General features: G+C 53.7%; 1 protein-coding gene across 1 annotated transcript; it reads right to left on the bottom strand.

Moving 5' to 3' along the window:
• Positions 1-4,720: 4,720 nt before the first annotated feature.
• On the bottom strand, positions 4,721-21,721 carry LOC142918235 (cadherin-13-like). Its single transcript, XM_076062370.1, has 6 exons — positions 21,131-21,721; positions 14,179-14,289; positions 12,987-13,129; positions 10,706-10,848; positions 8,778-9,005; positions 4,721-4,734 (listed from the first exon to the last, which is right to left on the bottom strand). Exons 1-6 carry the CDS (start codon positions 21,287-21,289, stop codon positions 4,721-4,723), a joined length of 798 nt encoding a protein of 265 aa, XP_075918485.1. The 5' UTR covers positions 21,290-21,721.
• Between the last annotated feature and the right edge of the window lie 501 nt (positions 21,722-22,222).

Raw genomic sequence — 22,222 nt, 5'->3', positions numbered from 1 at the left:
GCCCATAGGGTGGTCGCGGCGACGGCAGGTTCGTCCGTGGTTGTCGGATCAATCGAGGGTGTGGAATTTCGCGTGTTAGTCGATACTGGCGCGTCAGCTACGATCATTTCGGATTTGATTCACAATATACTGCCCGTACGATGCCGCCCCTTGGAACGGGTTTCTATCCCGTGTTTCGCCACTAATGGCAGTTCGCTGGGCATTATCGGGCAAATTCGGGCGCAAATTTCGATTGGAGACATTAAATTGGCAGGGCCTATTTTGGTCTCTTCTTCCCTTGCCGTGCCGTGTTTGTTAGGCACTGATTTTCTCGCGAAAATGCCTATTAAGATCCTTGTAGACCAAGGCTGCATCAAACTCCCGTCGGGTCGGCGGATGGCGTTCTTGCCCACACCCTCACATCCGCGCATGGCTAGTGCCTCGGTGCAGGCGTTTGTCGCGAGCACAGTCCGCATTCCACCAGGGACACAAATGCTCGTGCCCTTGCAACTTAAAAAAACGCTAGCCCGGAGGCCTCGGCACATGGCATTTTGCTGAGGCCTTCAAACGCAGCTGCTAAGGGGTTAGATTTGGTGGCTGCACAGACCCTCGTAGCAGCCGACAGGGAGATGTTCTTGCAGGTTTTGAATGTCGGATTGTCCACAACCGTCATTCCACAAGGAACTGTGCTCGCTGACGCGACCCCAGTGCCGTTGGGGACCGGAGTCGTGGGACACGTGCATGACACGCCGCAGGTCCCACCTCCTTCCGAATCGGATGAGAGATGGTTGGACGCGCTTTGCACAGACACGGGTGATCTGTCTCATTCGCAGCGAATTAAATTGCGCGCTCTTCTGCGAGAATTTTCCGATATCTTCAGTAAATCTAAATTTGATATTGGCTGTACCAAGCTGCTGCGTCACCACATTGATACTGGTGACGCTGCCCCGATTCGACAAAACCCATTTCGGCTTAGCCCGGCGGAGAAACAGCATGTTAAATCGGCTGTGGATGACATGCTGGAGGCCGATATAATTTCTCCCTCCACTAGTCCCTGGGGTGCTCCAATAGTGCTGTTCAAAAAGCACGATGGCAGTCTCCGTTTTTGCGTTGATTTTCGGCGCCTAAATAAAATCTCGGTAGCGGACGCCTACCCTCTCCCTCGTATAGACGAGTCATTGGATGCCCTGGCAGGGGCGCACTATTTCTCCACCTTGGACCTTCTGTCGGGGTTTTGGCAACTCCCCCTCGACGAAGCGTCAAAACCTAAGACTGCTTTTCGGACACCACAGGGCCTTTTCGAGTTTAATAGATTGCCCATGGGTCTCCACTCGGCCCCAGGACGTTCCAGAGGCGCATGGAGCTGGTCCTCGCTGGGCTCCAGTGGGACTCATGTCTCATTTATCTTGACGACGTCATCGTCTTTAACCGCACGTTCGGCGAACACATCGAACGGTTGAGTGCTGTCTTCTTGAAAATGCGGGCCGCTAACTTGAAATTCCGGCCGCAGAAGTGTCATCTTCTGTGTGAGTCTGTGCGCTATCTGGGCCACATAGTTAGCCGCTTGGGCATCTCTACCGACCCTGAAAAAACCAAATGTGTTCAACATTGGCCGACCCCTACATCTGCGGGCAATGTTCATAGTTTTATTGGTTTTGCGTCGTACTACCGCCGGTTTGTTGCTGGCTTCGCGACGATTGCCAAGCCGCTCCACGCCCTTACGTCAAAAGGGGTGGCGTTTCATTGGGGGGACGCAGAACAGGCCGCTTTCGACTCCTTGCGGAACGCGCTCGTAGCGGCACCGTCCCTTGCGTACCCCGATTTTTCCGTGCCATTCGTGTTGGACACCGACACTAGCAATACGGGGATTGGGGGTGTTCTGTCCCAAAAAGTTGATGGCATTGAAAGGGTTGTTGCCTATGGTAGCAGAGTCTTGTCTCTTGCTGAACAAAGATACTGTGTGACCAGACGTGAGCTGCTGGCCATTGTTTTTTTTATTCAACAATACAGGCCGTACCTGTATGGTCATCATTTTACCGTGCGATCTGATCATTCGGCTTTACAGTACGCTCTGCGGGTTGACCAACCGTCCGGGCTGCTTTCTCGGTGGCTCGAAGTCCTTCAGGAGTACGATTTCAATGTCACTTACCGTAGGGGTGCACAACACACAAATGCCGATGCGTTGTCTCGCCTCCCGCTGGCTCAAAAATGTGCATGTTTTTTGGGCTCGGGCCGTTGTAAGCCGCCACTGCCTGCGCACGTCACGCCTCTCACAACGGTGTCAGCCGCGCTTCCCGCCGCCTCAGCGCCGATGTCGGATCATGCAGATCCAATGGCCAGTGACGATTTGCTGGGGCTAACTTTGGCCGAATGGGGTCGGCACCAGAGTGATGACATGTCGTTACTGAGGTTGCGTCGCCACGCGAATAATGCGGCTCCAAGACAGGGCAAATTTAATTCATTCGTCATGAAGCACGGCTTGTTGATGCATTGGGATGCTGACTTGTGTCAACATAAAATCGTCGTGCCGTCCGCCTTGCGATGCAAAGCCGTATGGGCGGCGCATGAGCGTTTATTGCATCTGGGTGTTCATAAGACCATTGGGTTGTTGCGGTTGCAATTTTTCTGGCCGGGCATGCTGCGCGACGTCACTGACATTTTGCTGGGATGCACCCATTGCGCGCAACGTAAACCGCCGGCTAAACCGGCATGTCCACCCCTGCAACCCATTTCGGTCTCTCGTATAAATGAGTTGGTGGCTCTCGATATTTTGGGCCCTTTTCCTACTACGCCACGGGGTAATAAGTACCTTCTGGTTGGGGTAGAGTATTTTACGCGGTGGCCTATGGCCTGAGCCCTCCCCAACCAGTCGGCGGCGGCCGTTGTGGACGCCTTTGTTCAGGGCTACGTCCTGGACAAGGGCGCATCAGAACGGTTGCTGACCGATCAGGAAAGAAATTTTTCGGGAGCCTTGCTGAATGATGTGTGCCGCCTGTTGGGCACTAAGAAAGTGCGCACTTCGCCCTACCATCCCCAGACCGACGGCATGGTGGAGCACCTTCATAGAACTCTCACCGCTATGTTATGCCATCAAGTCGATGAATCCCACCGCGATTGGGACTTGCAGGTTCCGGGGGTCCTCGCCGCATACCGTATGGCACCTCACGCGGCGACGGGATTTTCCCCGTTCTTTCTAATGTACGGCAGGGATGCCTTTCCTCCCGCCGACGTTCGGCTGGAAATCAAACAGCCACCGCAAAAGTCAAAGCTCGTTGACCACTTGCGATTCAGCCTCCGTAAGTTGGCCGAGGCACGGGAGGCCGCCATTGAAAATTCTGCTTCCCGCCAACGGGCGAATTTGCGACTGCGTGACCCTCGGACGTACACGCATCCGTGGGCACCGGGAGACAGGGCATGGCTCCACTGCCCCCAGGTGCCGGTGTCCACGTCGGCCAAACTCCTCAGACCATGGTGAGGCCCGGTTGAGGTAGTGGAAGTCCTGCGTCCCCAATGTGTTAAAATTCGCTGGGGACGGCGTCGCTGGTGCGTTCACCCCTCTCGGTTGAAACCCTTCGTCACGCCACGCGTCCCTCCACAACACACACGACACGGGGGCCGAGTGTGCGACGCGTCCGACGAGCCAGATGTTGCCCCATTGGTGCCTAATCCACAGCGCAGGCGTGTCATTCCTCCTGCAGATGACGCGGGAGTGACGGCTCCATGCAGGCCACGTTCGACCTCAATGGACCGTGGAGCAGCAGGTGTCTGTGTGGAGATGCCTAAAGGCCCACCGGATGCTCTTGCTCATCCTCCTCCTTCCCTTGTGCCGCCGACAAAGCCTGCCATCCCCTACGATGGTCCCGCGAAACACACGCGCGCGAAATCTCGCCGGTTGTTATGATGTTCTTTGGCATGTCTAGTGCCTTGTACATACGTTATGTTGTTAAGGGGGGCATTTATAGGAGTTTTATTGTTCTTGTTTTTGTTGTTCGTGAGGCACACTCACAATTCTTCTACCGTTGGTAATTTCGGAGTTTCCCATTGTTGCAGCCAGGACGGCTGGAGCTTCCGAAGGAGGAGGTGATGTAGAGGTGTTAACTACGCGCTGTTGCGTAACCTGCATTGCCACCAGGGCAGTGCAGCATTACCCCTGGGTACAACGGTTGGGGTCAGTCGAGGTGAAACGGATCGTAGCCAGGGTTTAGTACGAACCAATCAGACGGTTCCACGTGGGAATGTATGATTGGTTCTACCTGGCCACGAAGGAGTATAAGACAGGTGACCCAACGGACCTCGGGGAGTTCTTTCCCTGCACGAAGACAGAAGACTAGGCTGAAGCCTAGCTAGGACCCTGGACCAGCCTCCCAGCCCTTTTAAGGGCTAAGGCTCGGCATACCCAGTGGTCAGGACCCACCGGGCCAGCGGTGGGTCAGATAGCCTCCCCTAGGTCCTAGCCGGAGGACTAGGATAGCGGTAGACGTGTGAGTCCCGCCAAGTCCGGAGGTTGTACCTCCTTAGGTATCAAGGAGGTTAGCGGTAGACGTGTGAGTCCCGCCAAGTGCGGAGGCTGTACCTCCTTAGGTATCAAGGAGGTTAGTGGTAGACGTGTGAGTCCTGCCAAGTCCGGAGGCTGTACCTCCCTAGGGTATCGGGTGAGGGGACCGAATATCCCTCTGTGTGTGTTAAGCATTGTATAAGGAAATAATACAATAAACAGAGTGTGCCTCCTAAAGAAGTCTGCTCATCCTTGCAACACTACATATGTAACAAATAAGCTTGTGCCGGAGGCCCCGGGGGGACAGGCGTCTATGACGTTTCCTGGCCAAACCCCAATTGGCGGAGCCAGGAGATTGAATCTCAACCCTCGGGGCTCCGCCAGAAACAACGAAAAGCCACTACGGATGGCCACGTGAAATATTTGAACGCTCACTGCGGAGGAGAGGCTACCACTCCTCTGTCGGGAGCTGGATCGGTACCGCCTGGATCTCTGTGGCATTTAGGAGGTCCGGTGTATCGGTTCTGGCTCCTGCCACCTTGAGGGGTGGACAGTTCTCTACTCGGGGCAGGAGACTGCCAAACAGGGTGTGGCTCTTATTTTGAACAAAAAAATGAAGGGGGCGTGGGAGCGTGGCGGTGAGGTGTGGGAAGCTGTAAACCCCAGGCTACTTTGGGCTCGCCTTCCCATCAATCGGAGGCGAGGATTGGTGGTCGTGGTTACTTATGCCCCCACCGAAGACGAACATCCGTGGAGGGATGCAGGCAAAGCCGATGAGTCAGATGCCTTCTATGGCCTCCTGTCACAGGTGCTGGCCAAAGTGGCCCCTCGGGATAGAGTCATCTTGTTGGGTGACTTCAATGCCCGAGTTGGTCATGATGCTGTCACCTGGCCTGGAGTGATTGGAGGGCATAGGCCGGATCAGCTTAATAACAACGGTAGGAGGCTGCTAGATTTTTGTGCAGCCCATGGACTTGTAATTACCAACACGCTGTTCCGGCATCGGCGCATCCACACAACATCATGGATGCATGCCGGGTCCAAGCAAGAACATCTGCTGGACTACATAGTGCCGGACCAGCGGATGCGAGCCCATGTCCTTGACACCAGGCCCTACCGTGGAGCTGATCTGCTCTCTGACCATCGACTTGTCATCTGTAAGATGCGCTGCCCATTCTTCCGCTCCGGTAGTGGGTGTACATCCAGGACCCCATTCCAACCAAAAGTGGCCTGGTCTCGGTTATCTGATGAAAGTTGCAAGCGAGAATTTAATCATCGCCTGCGGCTGGGGTTGGCATCGTCCCCCACTCCTCCTGATGTCGAGGGTAAATAGGCGAGGTTTAGAACTGTGACTCATGCGGCTGCAATGTCTGCTTTGGGTACGTGGTCAGGACCTCCCCAGAGACCCTGGCTGACAGAGGAGGTGTTCAGGATGGTTGAGAAAAAACGACAGGCCCACTGTCATCGGCTACAGAATCCCACGTCAGAGAATGAGGAGGCTTACCGCAACCTTCGCTCGGAGGTTCGGAGAGCCGTGAGGCGCTGCAAGGATGAGTGGTGGTCGCGGGTTGCTGAGGAGATGGAGTCTGCCTCAGTGGCCCGCGATCACAAATCTCTATTTAACTCCATCAAAAAAGTAACCTGCAGTGCCACACCTATTACCATCATTACGGGAAAAAACGGTGATCCAATCTCCGACCCCCAGGAACAGGTTTGCAGATTTGCTGAGCATTTCTGTGAGGTCCTGGGGGAGGGAAAATCCCTCAGGCAGGAAAACATCGTGGCACAAAGTGAGGATGACCCTGCTGAGGCTGCGGTGCCTCAAATATTGGAAGAAGTCACCCCCTGTGAGTGGCTGGCTGAAGTGCCATCTGTTCAGGAAGTAATGAGGGCGATCCGGAGTCTGAGACCAGGAAAGGCAACGGGCAAAGATGATCTCCCAAGCGAAATGCTGAGGGAAGGTGGAGTTTGTGCACAGACTGCCCTATATGACATCATAACAACAGTCTGGACCACTGGACGGGTTCCGCAGGATTGGAAGGATGCCCTGGTGGTCCCCCTCTTTAAGAAGGGGGACCGCACAGACTGTAACAACTACAGGGGCATCTCACTCCTCAGTGTGCCGGGAAAGGTCCTGGCAAGGATTATTCAACATCGCCTTGCTAGGTACGCTGAGGAGAGGCTTGCGGAGCCCCAATGCGGTTTCAGGAAAGGGCGGTCCTGCACAGATGCCATATTCTCTGTCCGTCTGCTACAGCAGAGGTGTAGGGAATTCCAGCAAGACCTACATCTCTGCTTTATTGACCTGGTCAAGGCCTATGATACCATCAATAGGCCTGGGCTCTGGGTTGTTCTTCGTGCTTTTGGAGTACCTGACCCTCTGCTCACAATCATTAAGGACCTTCATGATGGTGAGCGGGCCCGGGTAAAACTACGTGGCCGGGAGTTCGAACCTTTCCCTGTACACCTTGGGGTGCGACAGGGATGTCCTCTGGCTCCCACATTATTTAACATCTATTTCGACCACGTAGTTCGTGAAGCCTTCAATAGCTGTACCGGGGGAATCTCCATATGGTACAGATATAATGGGAGGCTGATCGATGCCCGGGTGCGGTCAAGGGATGGCTCCCTATTGCTCAACCACGTTATGTATGCTGATGATTTGGTAATAGCTGCTCATTCAGAGGAGGAGTTGGAGACGCTGCTGCTGAGACTGGAGCGTGCCACTAAGAGATGGGGCCTTACCATCAGCCCCACCAAAACTAAGCACCTGCCTGGGTATTTTGTACCATCGGACACTCCACCCCCACAACTCCCAATCGGTGACGGGGCAGTTGTGGAGAGATTGGAGAGTTTCCCATACCTGGGAAGTGTGCTTATGACCGGCTACAGTTTAACAGCAGAGGTCTCACTCCGAATCAGTCGAGCAGCTACCTGTTCATCGGTTGCGTAACGCTGTGTGGACGCTACCTGGTCTGTCGCTCCACACTAAGCTTCAGGTCTTCTCGGCCACGGTCATTCCCTCCCTTCTCTACGCTTGCGAAACGTGGACCCCCCTAATGGGACATCTTCGCCGGTTAGAAACATTTAGGCTGGCCTGCCTACGATCCATCCTGGGTTTAACCAGACTGGATTGTGTGAGGAGCTCACAAATTCTTGAAAGATCTGGGCAAGGTCCCATCGGTGAGCTCCTCCGTCGGGCAAGGCTGCGATGGCTGGGTCATGTAGCCCGCATGCCCAGCCACCGCATGCCGAAACAGCTTTTGTTCGGCCGGATCGAGGGGTTTTGACTTTAACATAGCCATTCCTGTGACCAGTCACAAGCTAATCCCTCAGCTATTTGATATGTAAACACCTTTGTCAAGGTGCCTCACTTCTCCCAACCAGCTTAAAGTCGCTACGAATCTTAACAGCGTTCATTGAAGCTCTGTGGATGTGTAGGCCTTTACTTTAACATCTATTTCTGTGACCAGTCACAAGCTAATCCCTTAGCTATTTCAATGCTAAATTACTAGTTGCTTCTGTGGATGTGTAGGTTTTGACTTTAACATAGCCATTCCTGTGACCAGTCAAAAGCTAATCCCTCAGCTATTTGCACAAGCTAACCCCTTTGTCAAGATGTCTCACCTCTCCCAACCAGCTAAAAGTCGCTACGAATCTTAACAGCGTTCATTGAAGCTCTGTGGATGTGTAGGCCTTAACTTTAACATCTATTTCTGTGACCAGTCACAAGCTAATCCCTTAGCTGTTTAATGCTAAATTACTAGTTGCTTCTGTGGATGTGTAGGTTTTGACTTTAACATAGCCATTCCTGTGACCAGTCACAAGCTAATCCCTCAGCTATTTGATATGTAAACACCTTTGTCAAGGTGCCTCACTTCTCCCAACCAGCTTAAAGTCGCTACAAATCTTAACATCGTTCATTGAAGCTCTGTCGTCCCGACAGGTCTGTACCTTTCACCTGTGGCCGAAACGTCATGAGAATGTTATGTGTTATTTTATTATTTTATTCTGATTCTACGTGAACTTACCGAAAGAACCAAAGAAGACGACAATGATGACGACGTTGATGATGACGACGATGACGACAATGATGACAATGACGACGATGACGACGACGTTCATAATGACGATGACGGCGATGACGACGACAACAATGACGATGACGACGTCGATAATGACAATGACGACGACGTTGATGATGACGACGATGACGACAATGATGATGACAATGACGACGACGACGACGCCGAGCGCCATCTCCCGAGCGGTGCATTCCCCCCCCCCCCCCGGCAGCACTCACCGTCGACCTGGCGGAGCGTCCAGTCGGCGTCGCCGCCGCCGCCGGGCGCCAGCCGGAAGCGGAAGGGGCGGCCGTTGGGGTCCTCGTCAGCGTCCGAGGCGACGACGGCGACGCCAGTGCGGGGACACGCGGCGGTCCCACGCGGCCACACGGCGGCCGTGGGGGCGTTGTCGTTGACGTCGCTCAGCAGCAACTCCAGCGTGGCGGTGCCGCTCGCGACAGGGGAGCCTGCTCACACACACGCACACATACACACGTACACACACACACGTACACACACACAAACGTACACACACGTACACACACACATGTATACACACATACACACACACATGTACACACACACGTACACACACGCACACACACGCACACGTACACACACGTACACACACACAAGTACACACACACGTACACACACACACACACGTACACACACACGTACACACACGCACACACACACACACAAGTACACACACACGTACACACACGCACGCACACAAACGCACGTACACACACACACACGTACACGCGGCCACACGGCAGCCGTGGGGGCGTTGTCGTTGACATCGCTCAGCAGCAACTCCAGCGTGGCAGTGCCGCTCGCGACGGGGGAGCCTGCTCCACCGTCGCAACGTGCGCACGCACGCACACACACACACACACACGTACACACACACACGCACACACACACATGTACACACACACGCGCACACACGTACACACATGTATACACACACACGCACGTACACACACGTACACACACGTACACACACGCATTTACACACACGTACGTACACACACACACACGCACGTACACACACACACGCACACACACGCACGCACACCACACGTACACATGCACACACCACACACGTACGTACACCCACACGCACGCACACAGGCACACACACACACACACGTACGCACACACGTACACACACACGTACGCACACACACACACACGTACACACACACGTACACACGTACGCACACACGTACACACACACACGTACGCACACGTACACACACACACACGTACACACACACACGCATGTACACACACACACGCACGCACACATGTACACACACGTATACACACACACGCACGTACACACACGTACACACACACACGTACACACACACGCAGGTACACACACGTACGTACACACACACGCACGCACACACACGTACACACACACACGCACGCACACACACACGCACGCACAACACACGTACACACGCCACACACCACACACGTACGTACACACACACGCACGCCCACACACGTACACACACACGTACACACATAAAATGTAGTGAAGGTGGGTCACTAGGGGGCGTAGCGTTGGTTACACAGAGGGGAATTGTGGGTGCAGTAGCCCTCTCTGCCAGCAGGGCATGCAATGTCATGGAACGGGACCTAGGGGGCGTAGTGCTGGTGGCTGTCAGAGGACGTAGCAGCCTGGCTGGCTTGCAGGGCACGTGATAGGCCAAAGGTGACAGATGGGACACGTGGGGCACGGCCCAGACACCTTCTGGTAGGTTTCAGAAGGGGGCGTGGCCGAGGGCGTGGCCAGGCCACGCCGGGGGCCATAAAAGGGAGGTCCCGAGGCCGGGTCGGGGCCGTCTGCTGGAGTGGAGTCCTCGCTGCCGCGCCTTCCCCTGGGTCCTCGCTCTTCACACTCGGCATTGTGGGTCAGGCAGCATGCTGAGCGTCCTGACCCGTCTGCAGTGATCCCATGTGTGAACAGAGTGTCTAAAAGTGTAGAACAAACGTGTGTGTGTGTGCCTCCTACTACCAGCATCTCAGAAGTGACCCTCTACACACGTACACACACACACGTACACACACACGCGCACGCAGCGACGGCAAGCGTGGCTGTGAGCGAGGGCGTGGCCGCGGGCCCCGCTCCCCTGTAACCCCGCACCGTCGTCAGTCGCCAGGAACGTGGCTGTGTAGACGTTGCGCTGCACAAGAGGCGACTCGCGGTCAAGCTCCGCCGCCGTGCTCACCGCGCCACCGGCCGCGTCGATGTCAAGCCAGTCGCCCGGCACCCGCAGCTTGCGGTAGCTGCACGCACGCACAAAGATCCCCCAGGTAGCCTCGACGGACTGTCGCGGCGAGTGCTGTTAGTGGCGAGTAGGCAGACACCTATACACAGACGAAGATTCCCTACCGTGTAGCCTCAACAGGATGTAGGGGCAAGTGCTGTTAGCGAGTAAAGTGTAGTGTATAGTGTAGTGTATAGTAGTGTAGTGTAAAGTAGTGTATAGTGTATAGTAGTGTATAGTGTCGTGTATAGTAGTGTAGTGTATAGTGTAGTGTGAAGTGTAGTGTGTAGTGTATAATATTGTATAGTGTTGTCTAGTGTCACGCCATGAACAGACTGTGGTAACTTACCTGCAGTAGCAGACATACATCAGCAGGGGGTGGTATGTGGGCTGCTAGGGTTCCCCAGACCCCAAGAGGGGGTGGGCTGGGGGAATATTCCAGGATCCCCCAGAACATTCTGGAAGGGAGGAGTGGCCAGGGGCGGAGAGACCCTGGAGGGTTATAAAAGCCGGACCCTTGAACGGGTTCGGCAGTCATCCCCAAGCCGAAGACTGAAGACCGCCGGGCTTAGAGTAGGACCCTGGGAACCCCCAGACCCGACGTCCTTGTGAGGGCAGGGACTTAGTGGGACAGTGGTTGGACCCTGGGAAACCCCAGACCCTACGTCCTTGTAAGGGCCGAGACTTAGTAGGACAGTGGTTGGACCCTGGGTACCCCCAGACCCGACGTCCTTGTGAGGGCAGGGACTTAGTGGGACAGTGGTCGGACCCTGGGTACCCCCAGACCCGACGTCCTTGTGAAGGCAGGGACTTAGTGGGACAGTGGTCGGACCCTGGGTACCCCCAGACCCGACGTCCTTGTCAGGGCAGGGACTGAGTGGGACAGTGGTCGGACCCTGGGTACCCCCAGACCCGACGTCCTTGTGAGGGCAGGGACTTAGTGGGACAGTGGTCGGACCCTGGGAACCCCCAGACCCTACGTCCTTGTAAGGGCCGGGACTTAGTAGGACAGTGGTCAGACCCTGGGTACCGCCAGACCCGACGTCCTTGTGAGGGCAGGGACTTAGTGGGACAGTGGTCGGACCCTGGGTACCCCCAGACCCGACGTCCTTGTGAGGGCAGGGACTTAGTGGGACAGTGGTCGGACCCTGGGTACCCCCAGACCCGACGTTCTTGTCAGGGCAGGGACTGAGTGGGACAGTGGTCGGACCCTGGGTACCCCCAGACCCGACGTCCTTGTGAGGGCAGGGACTTAGTGGGACAGTGGTCGGACCCTGGGAACCCCCAGACCCTACGTCCTTGTAAGGGCCGGGACTTAGTAGGACAGTGGTCAGACCCTGGGTACCGCCAGACCCGACGTCCTTGTGAGGGCAGGGACTTAGTGGGACAGTGGTCGGACCCTGGGTACCCCCAGACCCGACGTCCTTGTGAGGGCAGGGACTTAGTGGGACAGTGGTCGGACCCTGGGTACCCCCAGACCCGACGTTGTCAGGGCAGGGACTGAGTGGGACAGTGGTCGGACCCTGGGTACCCCCAGACTCGACGTCCTTGTCAGGGCAGGGACTGAGTGGGACAGTGGTCGGACCCTAGGTACCTCCAGACCCGCTGTCCTTCTAAGGTCCGGGACTGAGTGGGACAGTGGCCAGGACCCGAGGACCTTGGCTGGGTCGGGTCAGGATAGCCTCCCCTAGGGCCCCTAGCCAGAGGGCTGAGAGTGGTCCCAGTGTTCGGAGGCACGATAGCCCGGAGGCCAAACCTCCCCAAGCAGCGGGTGAAAGGGGCCGTTACCCCTCAGTGTTAGGGACCTTGTATTGAGTTATTGTCAAATAAAAGTGTTGCCTCAAGTACCGGCTCTCCCTCGTCTTTGGGCTCACTACACTCGTACAGCACTAACCAGTAGTGTATTGGAGAGCAAATCCACGACATTTCCTATCTGAGTACCGTGACATTTCACCAGTAATTACGACAACGACACCCAGCTTCATCAGGCGACAGCCACATTGGCGGAGAAGTCTTCCTCCTGTTTAGGTTGTTGTGGTTGTTGTTGTGGTTGTTGTTGTGGTTGTTTTGCTTGTTGTTTTGGTTGTTGTGGTTGTTGTGGTTGTTGTTGTGGTTGTTGTTTTGGTTGTTATCCGCTTGGCGGAGAGTTGTCCTCACCGCAGGCTCTGCTTCTGTGCGGTGTCCGGGTCCCGTGCCACCAGCGTGGTGACGGCACTGCCCAGGGCGAGTCCTTCGGCCAGCATCACCTGCTGTAGCCGCGGCTCAAACAGCGGAGCCTCGTTCTCATCCTCAACACTCACCTGCCGGGGAGAGACGCGGCGCACGGGGAGAGACACGGGGAAAAACATGGAGATAGGTACGGGGAGAGACACGGGGAGAGATGCGGGGAGAGACGCGCACGGGGAGAGACACGGGGAAAAACAAGGAGATAGGAACGGGGAGAGACACGGGGAAAAACATGGAGATAGGTATGGGGAGAGACGCGGGGAAAAACATGGAGATAGGTACGGGGAGAAACACGGGGAAAAAATGGAGATAGGGACGAGGAGAGACACGGGGAAAAACATGGAGATAGGTACGGGGAGAGACACGGGGAAAAACATGGAGATAGATACGGGGAGAGACACGGGGAGAGATGCGCGGAGAGACGCGCACGGGGAGAGACATGGGGAAAAACATGGATATAGGAACGGGGAGAGACACGGAGAAAAACATGGAGATAGGTACGGGGAGAGACGCGGGGAAAAATATGGAGATAGGTACGGGGAGAGACACGGGGAAAAACATGGAGATAGGCACGGGGAGAGACACAGGGAAAAACATGGATATAGGTACGGGGAGAGACACGGGGAAAAACATGGAGATAGGTACAGGGAGAGACATGGGGAAAAACATGGAGATAGGTACGGGGAGAGACACAGGGAAAAACATGGAGATAGGTATGGGGAGAGACACGGGGAGAGATGCGGGGAGAGATGCGGGGAGAGATGCGGGGAGAGACGCGCACGGGGAGAGACACAGGGAAAACATGGAGATAGGCACGGGGAGAGACACAGGGAAAACATGGAGATAGGTACGGGGAGAGACGCGGGTAAAAACATGGAGATAGGTACGGGGAGAGACACGGGGAGAGATGCGGGGAGAGATGCGGGGAGAGATGCGGGGAGAGACACGGGGAGAGGTCGGGGGTGGCGGCTTTTCCGCAGGAATCTTTGTTTGTGGCGGGAGAATCCGAACAGCTGTGAAGCTCTTGAGCAGCTCGCAGGTGTCCAGAGCCGGGTGCGGGTGGCACGGGAAGACCGTGGGGGGGCCGTGCGTGGGCCATGTGGGGGCCGTGGGGGTCACTCACCGTGACGGTGGCGGTACTCTCTGGAGGGGGCCGCATGGTTTTCACGAGCGGCTCCTCGTTATCCACGAAGACGATGAGTTGGTATGACGATGACGTCTCAAAGTCTAAGGGCTGCGGCGTACACGCACACGTACACACACACGTACACACGTACACACACACGTACACACGTACACACACACACGTACACACGTACACCCACACGTACACACACACACGTACACACGAACACGTACACACACACGTACACACGTACACACGCACACGTACACACACACGTACACACACACACGTACGTACACACGCACACGTACACACACACGTACACACGCACGTACACACGTACACACACGTTCACACACACGCACGCACACGTACAAAAGGCAAAGATCCCCCGTATAGCCTTAGCAGACCGTTTGGCCAAGTGTTGTTAGCGAGCACCTATGAAGGCTGGAATGGCACACGTGGGGGTGGGGAGCCAGCACCACGCCCGTCCGCCTTTGTCTCCCCAGTGCTGGCGACGTTGACGTTCGGACACCGTGCCCCCCCCCCTCACCCCCCACTGGACGTCTGTGAAAAAATACCTCCCTAGCTGCCTCCATCTTCTCCCTCTCAATCCTCCCCTCCCTCCCCTCCTTCCCCTTCCTTCCCTCCCCCACTTCCTTCCATCCCCCTCTCCCCTCCCCATCCTCCCCTCCCTCCCCTCCCCTCCCTCCTTTCACCCCCTCCCCTCCCTCCCACGCGTTACCTTGACAACGACGATCCTGCCATTGTTGGTGCCGGGGTCGGTCTCCACGACAAACAGGTCGCCGGGGTCTCCCGCCCCCCACTCCCCCCCCCCTGCCCCCCCCCGCGGAGGGAATAGTGGACACGCCAAGCCGCCGTGCCGGCCTCGTCCGAGTCGATCACTGAGAGGGGCGGCATCGTCACCGGCACCCCCACGGCGTTCTCACGGACCGTGCCGAACCACTACGGCGATGAAGATGCCGAGAGAAGGGGGCGGACAGGGGGGGTGACGTTGTTGTTGTTGTATACCGCCTATGGTGCAGTGTTGAGTCTATGGTGCAGTGTTGAGTCTATGGTGCAGTGTTGAGTCTATGGTGCAGTGTTGAGTCTATGGAGCAGTGTTGAGTCTATGGTGCAGTGTTGAGTCTATGGTGCAGTGTTGAGTCTATCATGCAGTGTTGAGTCTATGGTGCAGTGTTAAGTCTATGGAGCAGTGTTGAGTCTATGGTGCAGTGTTGAGTCTATGGTGCAGTGTTGAGTCTATCATGCAGTGTTGAGTCTATGGTGCAGTGTTGAGTCTATGGTGCAGTGTTGAGTCTATGGTGCAATGTTGAGTCTATGGTGCAGTGTTGAGTCTATGGGGCAGTGTTGAGTCTAAGGGCAGTGTTGAGTCTATGGGCAGTGTTGAGTCTATGATGCAATGTTGAGTCTATGGTGCAGTGTTGAGTCTATGGTGCAGTGTTGAGTCTAGAGTGCAGTGTTGAGTCTATGGTGCAGTGTTGAGTCTATGGGCAGTGTTGAGTCTATGGTGCAGTGTTGAGTCTATTGTGCAGTGTTGAGTCTAAGGGCAGTGTTGAGTCTATGGTGCAGTGTTGAGTCTATGGTGCAGTGTTTAGTCTATGGAGCAGTGCTGAGTCTATGGTGCAGTGTTGAGTCTATGGAGCAGTGTTGAGTCTATGGTGCAGTGTTGAGTCTATGGTGCAGTGTTGAGTCTATGGTGCAATGTTGAGTCTATGGTGCAATGTTGAGTCTATGGTGCAGTGTTGAGTCTATGGTGCAGTGTTGAGTCTATGGGGTAGTGTTGAGTCTAAGGGCAGTGTGAGTCTATGGGCAGTGTTGAGTCTATGGTGCAATGTTGAGTCTATGGTGCAGTGTTGAGTCTATGGTGCAGTGTTAAGTCTATAGTGCAGTGTTGAGTCTATGGTGCAGTGTTGAGTCTATGGGCAGTGTTGAGTCTATGGTGCAGTGTTGAGTCTATTGTGCAGTGTTGAGTCTAAGGGCAGTGTTGAGTCTATGGTGCAGTGTTTAGTCTATGGAGCAGTGCTGAGTCTATGGTGCAGTGTTGAGTCTATGGAGCAGTGTTGAGTCTATGGTGCAGTGTTGAGTCTATGGTGCAGTGTTGAGTCTATGAGCAGTGTTGAGTCTAAGGGCAGTGTTGAGTCTATGGGCAGTGTTGAGTCTATGATGCAATGTTGAGTCTATGGTGCAGTGTTGAGTCTATGGTGCAGTGTTGAGTCTAGAGTGCAGTGTTGAGTCTATGGTGCAGTGTTGAGTCTATGGGCAGTGTTGAGTCTATGGTGCAGTGTTGAGTCTATTGTGCAGTGTTGAGTCTAAGGGCAGTGTTGAGTCTATGGTGCAGTGTTGAGTCTATGTGCAGTGTTTAGTCTATGGAGCAGTGCTGAGTCTATGGTGCAGTGTTGAGTCTATGGAGCAGTGTTGAGTCTATGGTGCAGTGTTGAGTCTATGGTGCAGTGTTGAGTCTATGGTGCAATGTTGAGTCTATGGTGCAATGTTGAGTCTATGGTGCAGTGTTGAGTCTATGGTGCAGTGTTGAGTCTATGGGGTAGTGTTGAGTCTAAGGGCAGTGTGAGTCTATGGGCAGTGTTGAGTCTATGGTGCAATGTTGAGTCTATGGTGCAGTGTTGAGTCTATGGTGCAGTGTTAAGTCTATAGTGCAGTGTTGAGTCTATGGTGCAGTGTTGAGTCTATGGGCAGTGTTGAGTCTATGGTGCAGTGTTGAGTCTATTGTGCAGTGTTGAGTCTAAGGGCAGTGTTGAGTCTATGGTGCAGTGTTTAGTCTATGGAGCAGTGCTGAGTCTATGGTGCAGTGTTGAGTCTATGGAGCAGTTTTGAGTCTATGGTGCAGTGTTGAGTCTATGGTGCAGTGTTGAGTCTATGAGCAGTGTTGAGTCTATGGTGCAGTGTTGAGTCTATTGTGCAGTGTTGAGTCTAAGGGCAGTGTTGAGTCTATGGTGCAGTGTTGAGTCTATGGTGCAGTGTTTAGTCTATGGAGCAGTGCTGAGTCTATGGTGCAGTGTTGAGTCTATGGAGCAGTGTTGAGTCTATGGTGCAGTGTTGAGTCTATCATGCAGTGTTGAGTCTATGGTGCAGTGTTGAGTCTATGGTGCAGTGTTGAGTCTATGGTGCAATGTTGAGTCTATGGTGCAGTGTTGAGTCTATGGGGCAGTGTTGAGTCTAAGGGCAGTGTTGAGTCTATGGCCAGTGTTGAGTCTATGATGCAATGTTGAGTCTATGGTGCAGTGTTGAGTCTATGGTGCAGTGTTGAGTCTAGAGTGCAGTGTTGAGTCTATGGTGCAGTGTTGAGTCTATGGGCAGTGTTGAGTCTATGGTGCAGTGTTGAGTCTATTGTGCAGTGTTGAGTCTAAGGGCAGTGTTGAGTCTATGGTGCAGTGTTGAGTCTATGGTGCAGTGTTTAGTCTATGGAGCAGTGCTGAGTCTATGGTGCAGTGTTGAGTCTATGGAGCAGTGTTGAGTCTATGGTGCAGTGTTGAGTCTATGGTGCAGTGTTGAGTCTATGGTGCAATGTTGAGTCTATGGTGCAATGTTGAGTCTATGGTGCAGTGTTGAGTCTATGGTGCAGTGTTGAGTCTATGGGGTAGTGTTGAGTCTAAGGGCAGTGTGAGTCTATGGGCAGTGTTGAGTCTATGGTGCAATGTTGAGTCTATGGTGCAGTGTTGAGTCTATGGTGCAGTGTTAAGTCTATAGTGCAGTGTTGAGTCTATGGTGCAGTGTTGAGTCTATGGGCAGTGTTGAGTCTATGGTGCAGTGTTGAGTCTATTGTGCAGTGTTGAGTCTAAGGGCAGTGTTGAGTCTATGGTGCAGTGTTTAGTCTATGGAGCAGTGCTGAGTCTATGGTGCAGTGTTGAGTCTATGGAGCAGTGTTGAGTCTATGGTGCAGTGTTGAGTCTATGGTGCAGTGTTGAGTCTATGAGCAGTGTTGAGTCTAAGGGCAGTGTTGAGTCTATGGGCAGTGTTGAGTCTATGATGCAATGTTGAGTCTATGGTGCAGTGTTGAGTCTATGGTGCAGTGTTGAGTCTAGAGTGCAGTGTTGAGTCTATGGTGCAGTGTTGAGTCTATGGACAGTGTTGAGTCTATGGTGCAGTGTTGAGTCTATTGTGCAGTGTTGAGTCTAAGGGCAGTGTTGAGTCTATGGTGCAGTGTTGAGTCTATGGTGCAGTGTTTAGTCTATGGAGCAGTGCTGAGTCTATGGTGCAGTGTTGAGTCTATGGAGCAGTGTTGAGTCTATGGTGCAGTGTTGAGTCTATGGTGCAGTGTTGAGTCTATGGTGCAATGTTGAGTCTATGGTGCAATGTTGAGTCTATGGTGCAGTGTTGAGTCTATGGTGCAGTGTTGAGTCTATGGGGTAGTGTTGAGTCTAAGGGCAGTGTGAGTCTATGGGCAGTGTTGAGTCTATGGTGCAATGTTGAGTCTATGGTGCAGTGTTGAGTCTATGGTGCAGTGTTAAGTCTATAGTGCAGTGTTGAGTCTATGGTGCAGTGTTGAGTCTATGGGCAGTGTTGAGTCTATGGTGCAGTGTTGAGTCTATTGTGCAGTGTTGAGTCTAAGGGCAGTGTTGAGTCTATGGTGCAGTGTTTAGTCTATGGAGCAGTGCTGAGTCTATGGTGCAGTGTTGAGTCTATGGAGCAGTTTTGAGTCTATGGTGCAGTGTTGAGTCTATGGTGCAGTGTTGAGTCTATGAGCAGTGTTGAGTCTATGGTGCAGTGTTGAGTCTATTGTGCAGTGTTGAGTCTAAGGGCAGTGTTGAGTCTATGGTGCAGTGTTGAGTCTATGGTGCAGTGTTTAGTCTATGGAGCAGTGCTGAGTCTATGGTGCAGTGTTGAGTCTATGGAGCAGTGTTGAGTCTATGGTGCAGTGTTGAGTCTATGGTGCAGTGTTGAGTCTATGGTGCAGTGTTGAGTCTATTGTGCAGTGTTGAGTCTATGGTGCAGTGTTGAGTCTATGGTGCAGTGTTGAGTCTATGGTGCAGTGTTGAGTCTATGGTGCAGTGTTGAGTCTATGGTGCAGTGCTGAGTCTATGGTGCAGTGTTGAGTCTATGGGCAGTGTTGAGTCTATGGTGCAGTGTTGAGTCTATCGTGCAGTGTTGAGTCTAAGGGCAGTGTTGAGTCTATGGTGCAGTGTTGAGTCTATGGTGCAGTGTTGAGTCTATGGTGCAGTGTTGAGTCTATGGTACAGTGTTTGGTCTATGGTGCAGTGTTGAGTCTATGGTGCAGTGTTGAGTCTATGGTGCAGTGTTGAGTCTATGGTGCAGTGTTGAGGTTGGGTGGTGGTGACGGTGTGAGTGTGGGTGGTGTGTGGTGGTGGCAGTGGTGGTGCCGGCGTGCCGTACGGTTCTTCTCGTGAACTCGGGGGCGATGTCATTGATGTCGGTGATGGTGACGATGGCGGTGGCCGTGGTCGAGAGTCCGATGTTGGCGTCTCCCTCCATGTCCGAAGCCATCACCACCAGCGAAAAGTGCGTCACTCTCTACACAGAGCGGACACTCCCACACCGTCACCCCCCGGCACACGCACGGAGTGGGTTTGTAGCGCAGAGCGGTAACCGCTATACATGGCGTGCACAGAGAGACAGAGACACACACACACAGACACACACACACACACAGACATCAGCATACATAACGTGGTTGAGCATTCGGGAGCCATCCCTTGACCGCACCCGGGCGTCGATCAGCCTCCCATTATATCTGTACCATATGGAGATTCCTCCGGTACAGCTATTGAAGGCTTCACGAACTACGTGGTCAAAATAGATGTTAAATAATGTGGGAGCTAGAGGACATCCCTGTCCCACCCCAAGGTTAAAAGGGAATGGCTCTGACTGCCGGCCACGTAGTTTTACCCAGGCCCGCTCACCATCATGAAGGTCCTTAATGATCGTGAGCAGAGGGTCAGGTACTCCAAAAGCACGAAGAACAACCCAGAGCCCAGGCCTACTGATGGTATCATAGGCCTTGACCAGGTCAATTATGCAGAGATGTAGGTCTTTTTGGAATCCCTACAACTCTGCTGTAGCAGACGGACAGAAAATATGGCATCTGTGCAGGACCGCCCTTTCCTGAAACCGCATTGGGGCTCCGCAAGCCTCTCCTCAGCGTGCCTGGCAAGGCGATGTTGAATAATCCTTGCCAGGACCTTTTCTGGCACACTGAGGAGTGAGAACCCGTCCAGTGGTCCAGACTGTTGTTATGATGTCATATAGGGCAGTCTGTGCACAAACGCCGCCCTCCCTCAGCATTTCGCTTGGGAGATCATCTCTGCCCGCTGCCTTTCCTGGTCTCAGACTCCGGATCGCCTTCAGTACTTCCTCAACAGATGGCACCTCAGCCAGCCACTCACAGGGGGTGACTTGTTCCAAAATTTGAGGCACCACAGCCTCAGCAGGGTCATCCTCACTTTGTGCCACGATGTTTTCCTGGCTGAGGGATTTTCCCTCCCCCAGGACATCACAGAAATGCTCAGCAAATCTGCAAACCTGTTCCTGGGGGTCAGAGATTGGATCACCGTTTTTTCCCCTAATGATGGTAATACGTGTGGCGCTGCAGATTACTTTTTTGGAGTTAAATAGAGACACACACACACACAGACACACACACAGACACACACACACAGTAGAGACAAACACACAGACACACACATACACACACACACAGACACACACAGACACACACAGACACACCTCACACAGACAAATACACACTAGAGACAAACACACACACACATAGACACAGATACACACACACAGACACACACACACACAGACACACACACACACAGACAAACACACACTAGAGACAAACACAGACACAGACACACACATAGACATAGACACAGACACACACAGACACACACACACAGACACACACAGATACACACACACAGACACACACAGACGTGATACCCACCTCTCGGTCCAGCCGGACAGTATTGGTGATGATGCCTGTGAATCTGTCGATGGTGAACACGCGGTGTGCAGTCATCATGGGAACCTGCAACACTATATGGTAGCGAATCGCTCCGTTGAGCGTCAAGGGGTCATCCATGTCACTCGCCACCACCCTCATCACGAAAGTGCCTGACACGGCCGGAGGGAGGGGAAGGAGTGAGTGTTTGTGAGTGTATCTGTGTGTATGTGTGTCTGTGTGTGTGTCTGTGTGTGTGTGTGAGTGTGTGAGTGAGTGAGTGTGTGAGTGTGAGTGTATGAGTGTGTGTGTATGCGTGAGTGTGTGTATCTGTGTGTATGTGGGGAGCGGTAGTGTAGCGATTAGCGCGCTGCGCTAATCGCTACACTAGGTCGACTCAGCCTCAAATGAGTACCTGGTGCGGTGTGTAAACATCGTCACTAGGGAGACAAAGGCGGTCGGGCGTGGTGCTGGCCACCCACCCCCTCGTGTACCGTTCCAGCCTTCATAGGTGCTCGCTAACAGCACTTGCCCCTACAGTCTGTTACAGGCTATACGGGGGATCTTTGTGTGTATGTGTGAGTGTGTGTATCTGTGTGTATGTGAGTGTGTGAGTGAGTGTGTGAGTGAGTGTGAGTGTGTAAGTGTGTATGTGTGAGTGTGTATGTGTGTGTGTGAGTGTTTGAGTGTGTATGTGTGAGTGTGTATGTGTGTGAGTGTGTGAGTGAGTGTGTGAGTGAGTGTGTGAGTGTGAGTGTATGTGTGTGTATGTGAGTGAGTGTGTATGTGTGTATGTGTGAGTGTGTGTATCTGTGTGTATGTGTGAGTGTATGTGAGTGTGTGAGTGAGTGTGAGTGAGTGTGTAAGTGTGTATGTGTGTATGTGTGAGTGTGTATGTGTGAGTGTTTGAGTGTGTATGTGTGAGTGAGGGTGTATGTGTGAACGAGTGTGTGAGTGTGTGAGTGTGTATGTGTGAGTGTGTATGTGTGTGTGTGTGAGTGTGTATGTGTGTGTGTGAGTGTGTATGTGTGTATGTGCCGGATGGGCAACTCTGTCGTGGACAGTGCTGTGGGGGGAGGTCCAATTTCGATTGGC

Source organism: Petromyzon marinus, unplaced genomic scaffold, assembly GCF_048934315.1.
Source record: "Petromyzon marinus isolate PM22_M1 ecotype Great Lakes invasive population unplaced genomic scaffold, UKy_Petmar_22M1.pri1.0 PM_G_Scaffold_58, whole genome shotgun sequence".
NCBI lineage: Eukaryota > Metazoa > Chordata > Hyperoartia > Petromyzontiformes > Petromyzontidae > Petromyzon > Petromyzon marinus.
This window is presented reverse-complemented; position numbering and strand designations above follow the sequence as displayed.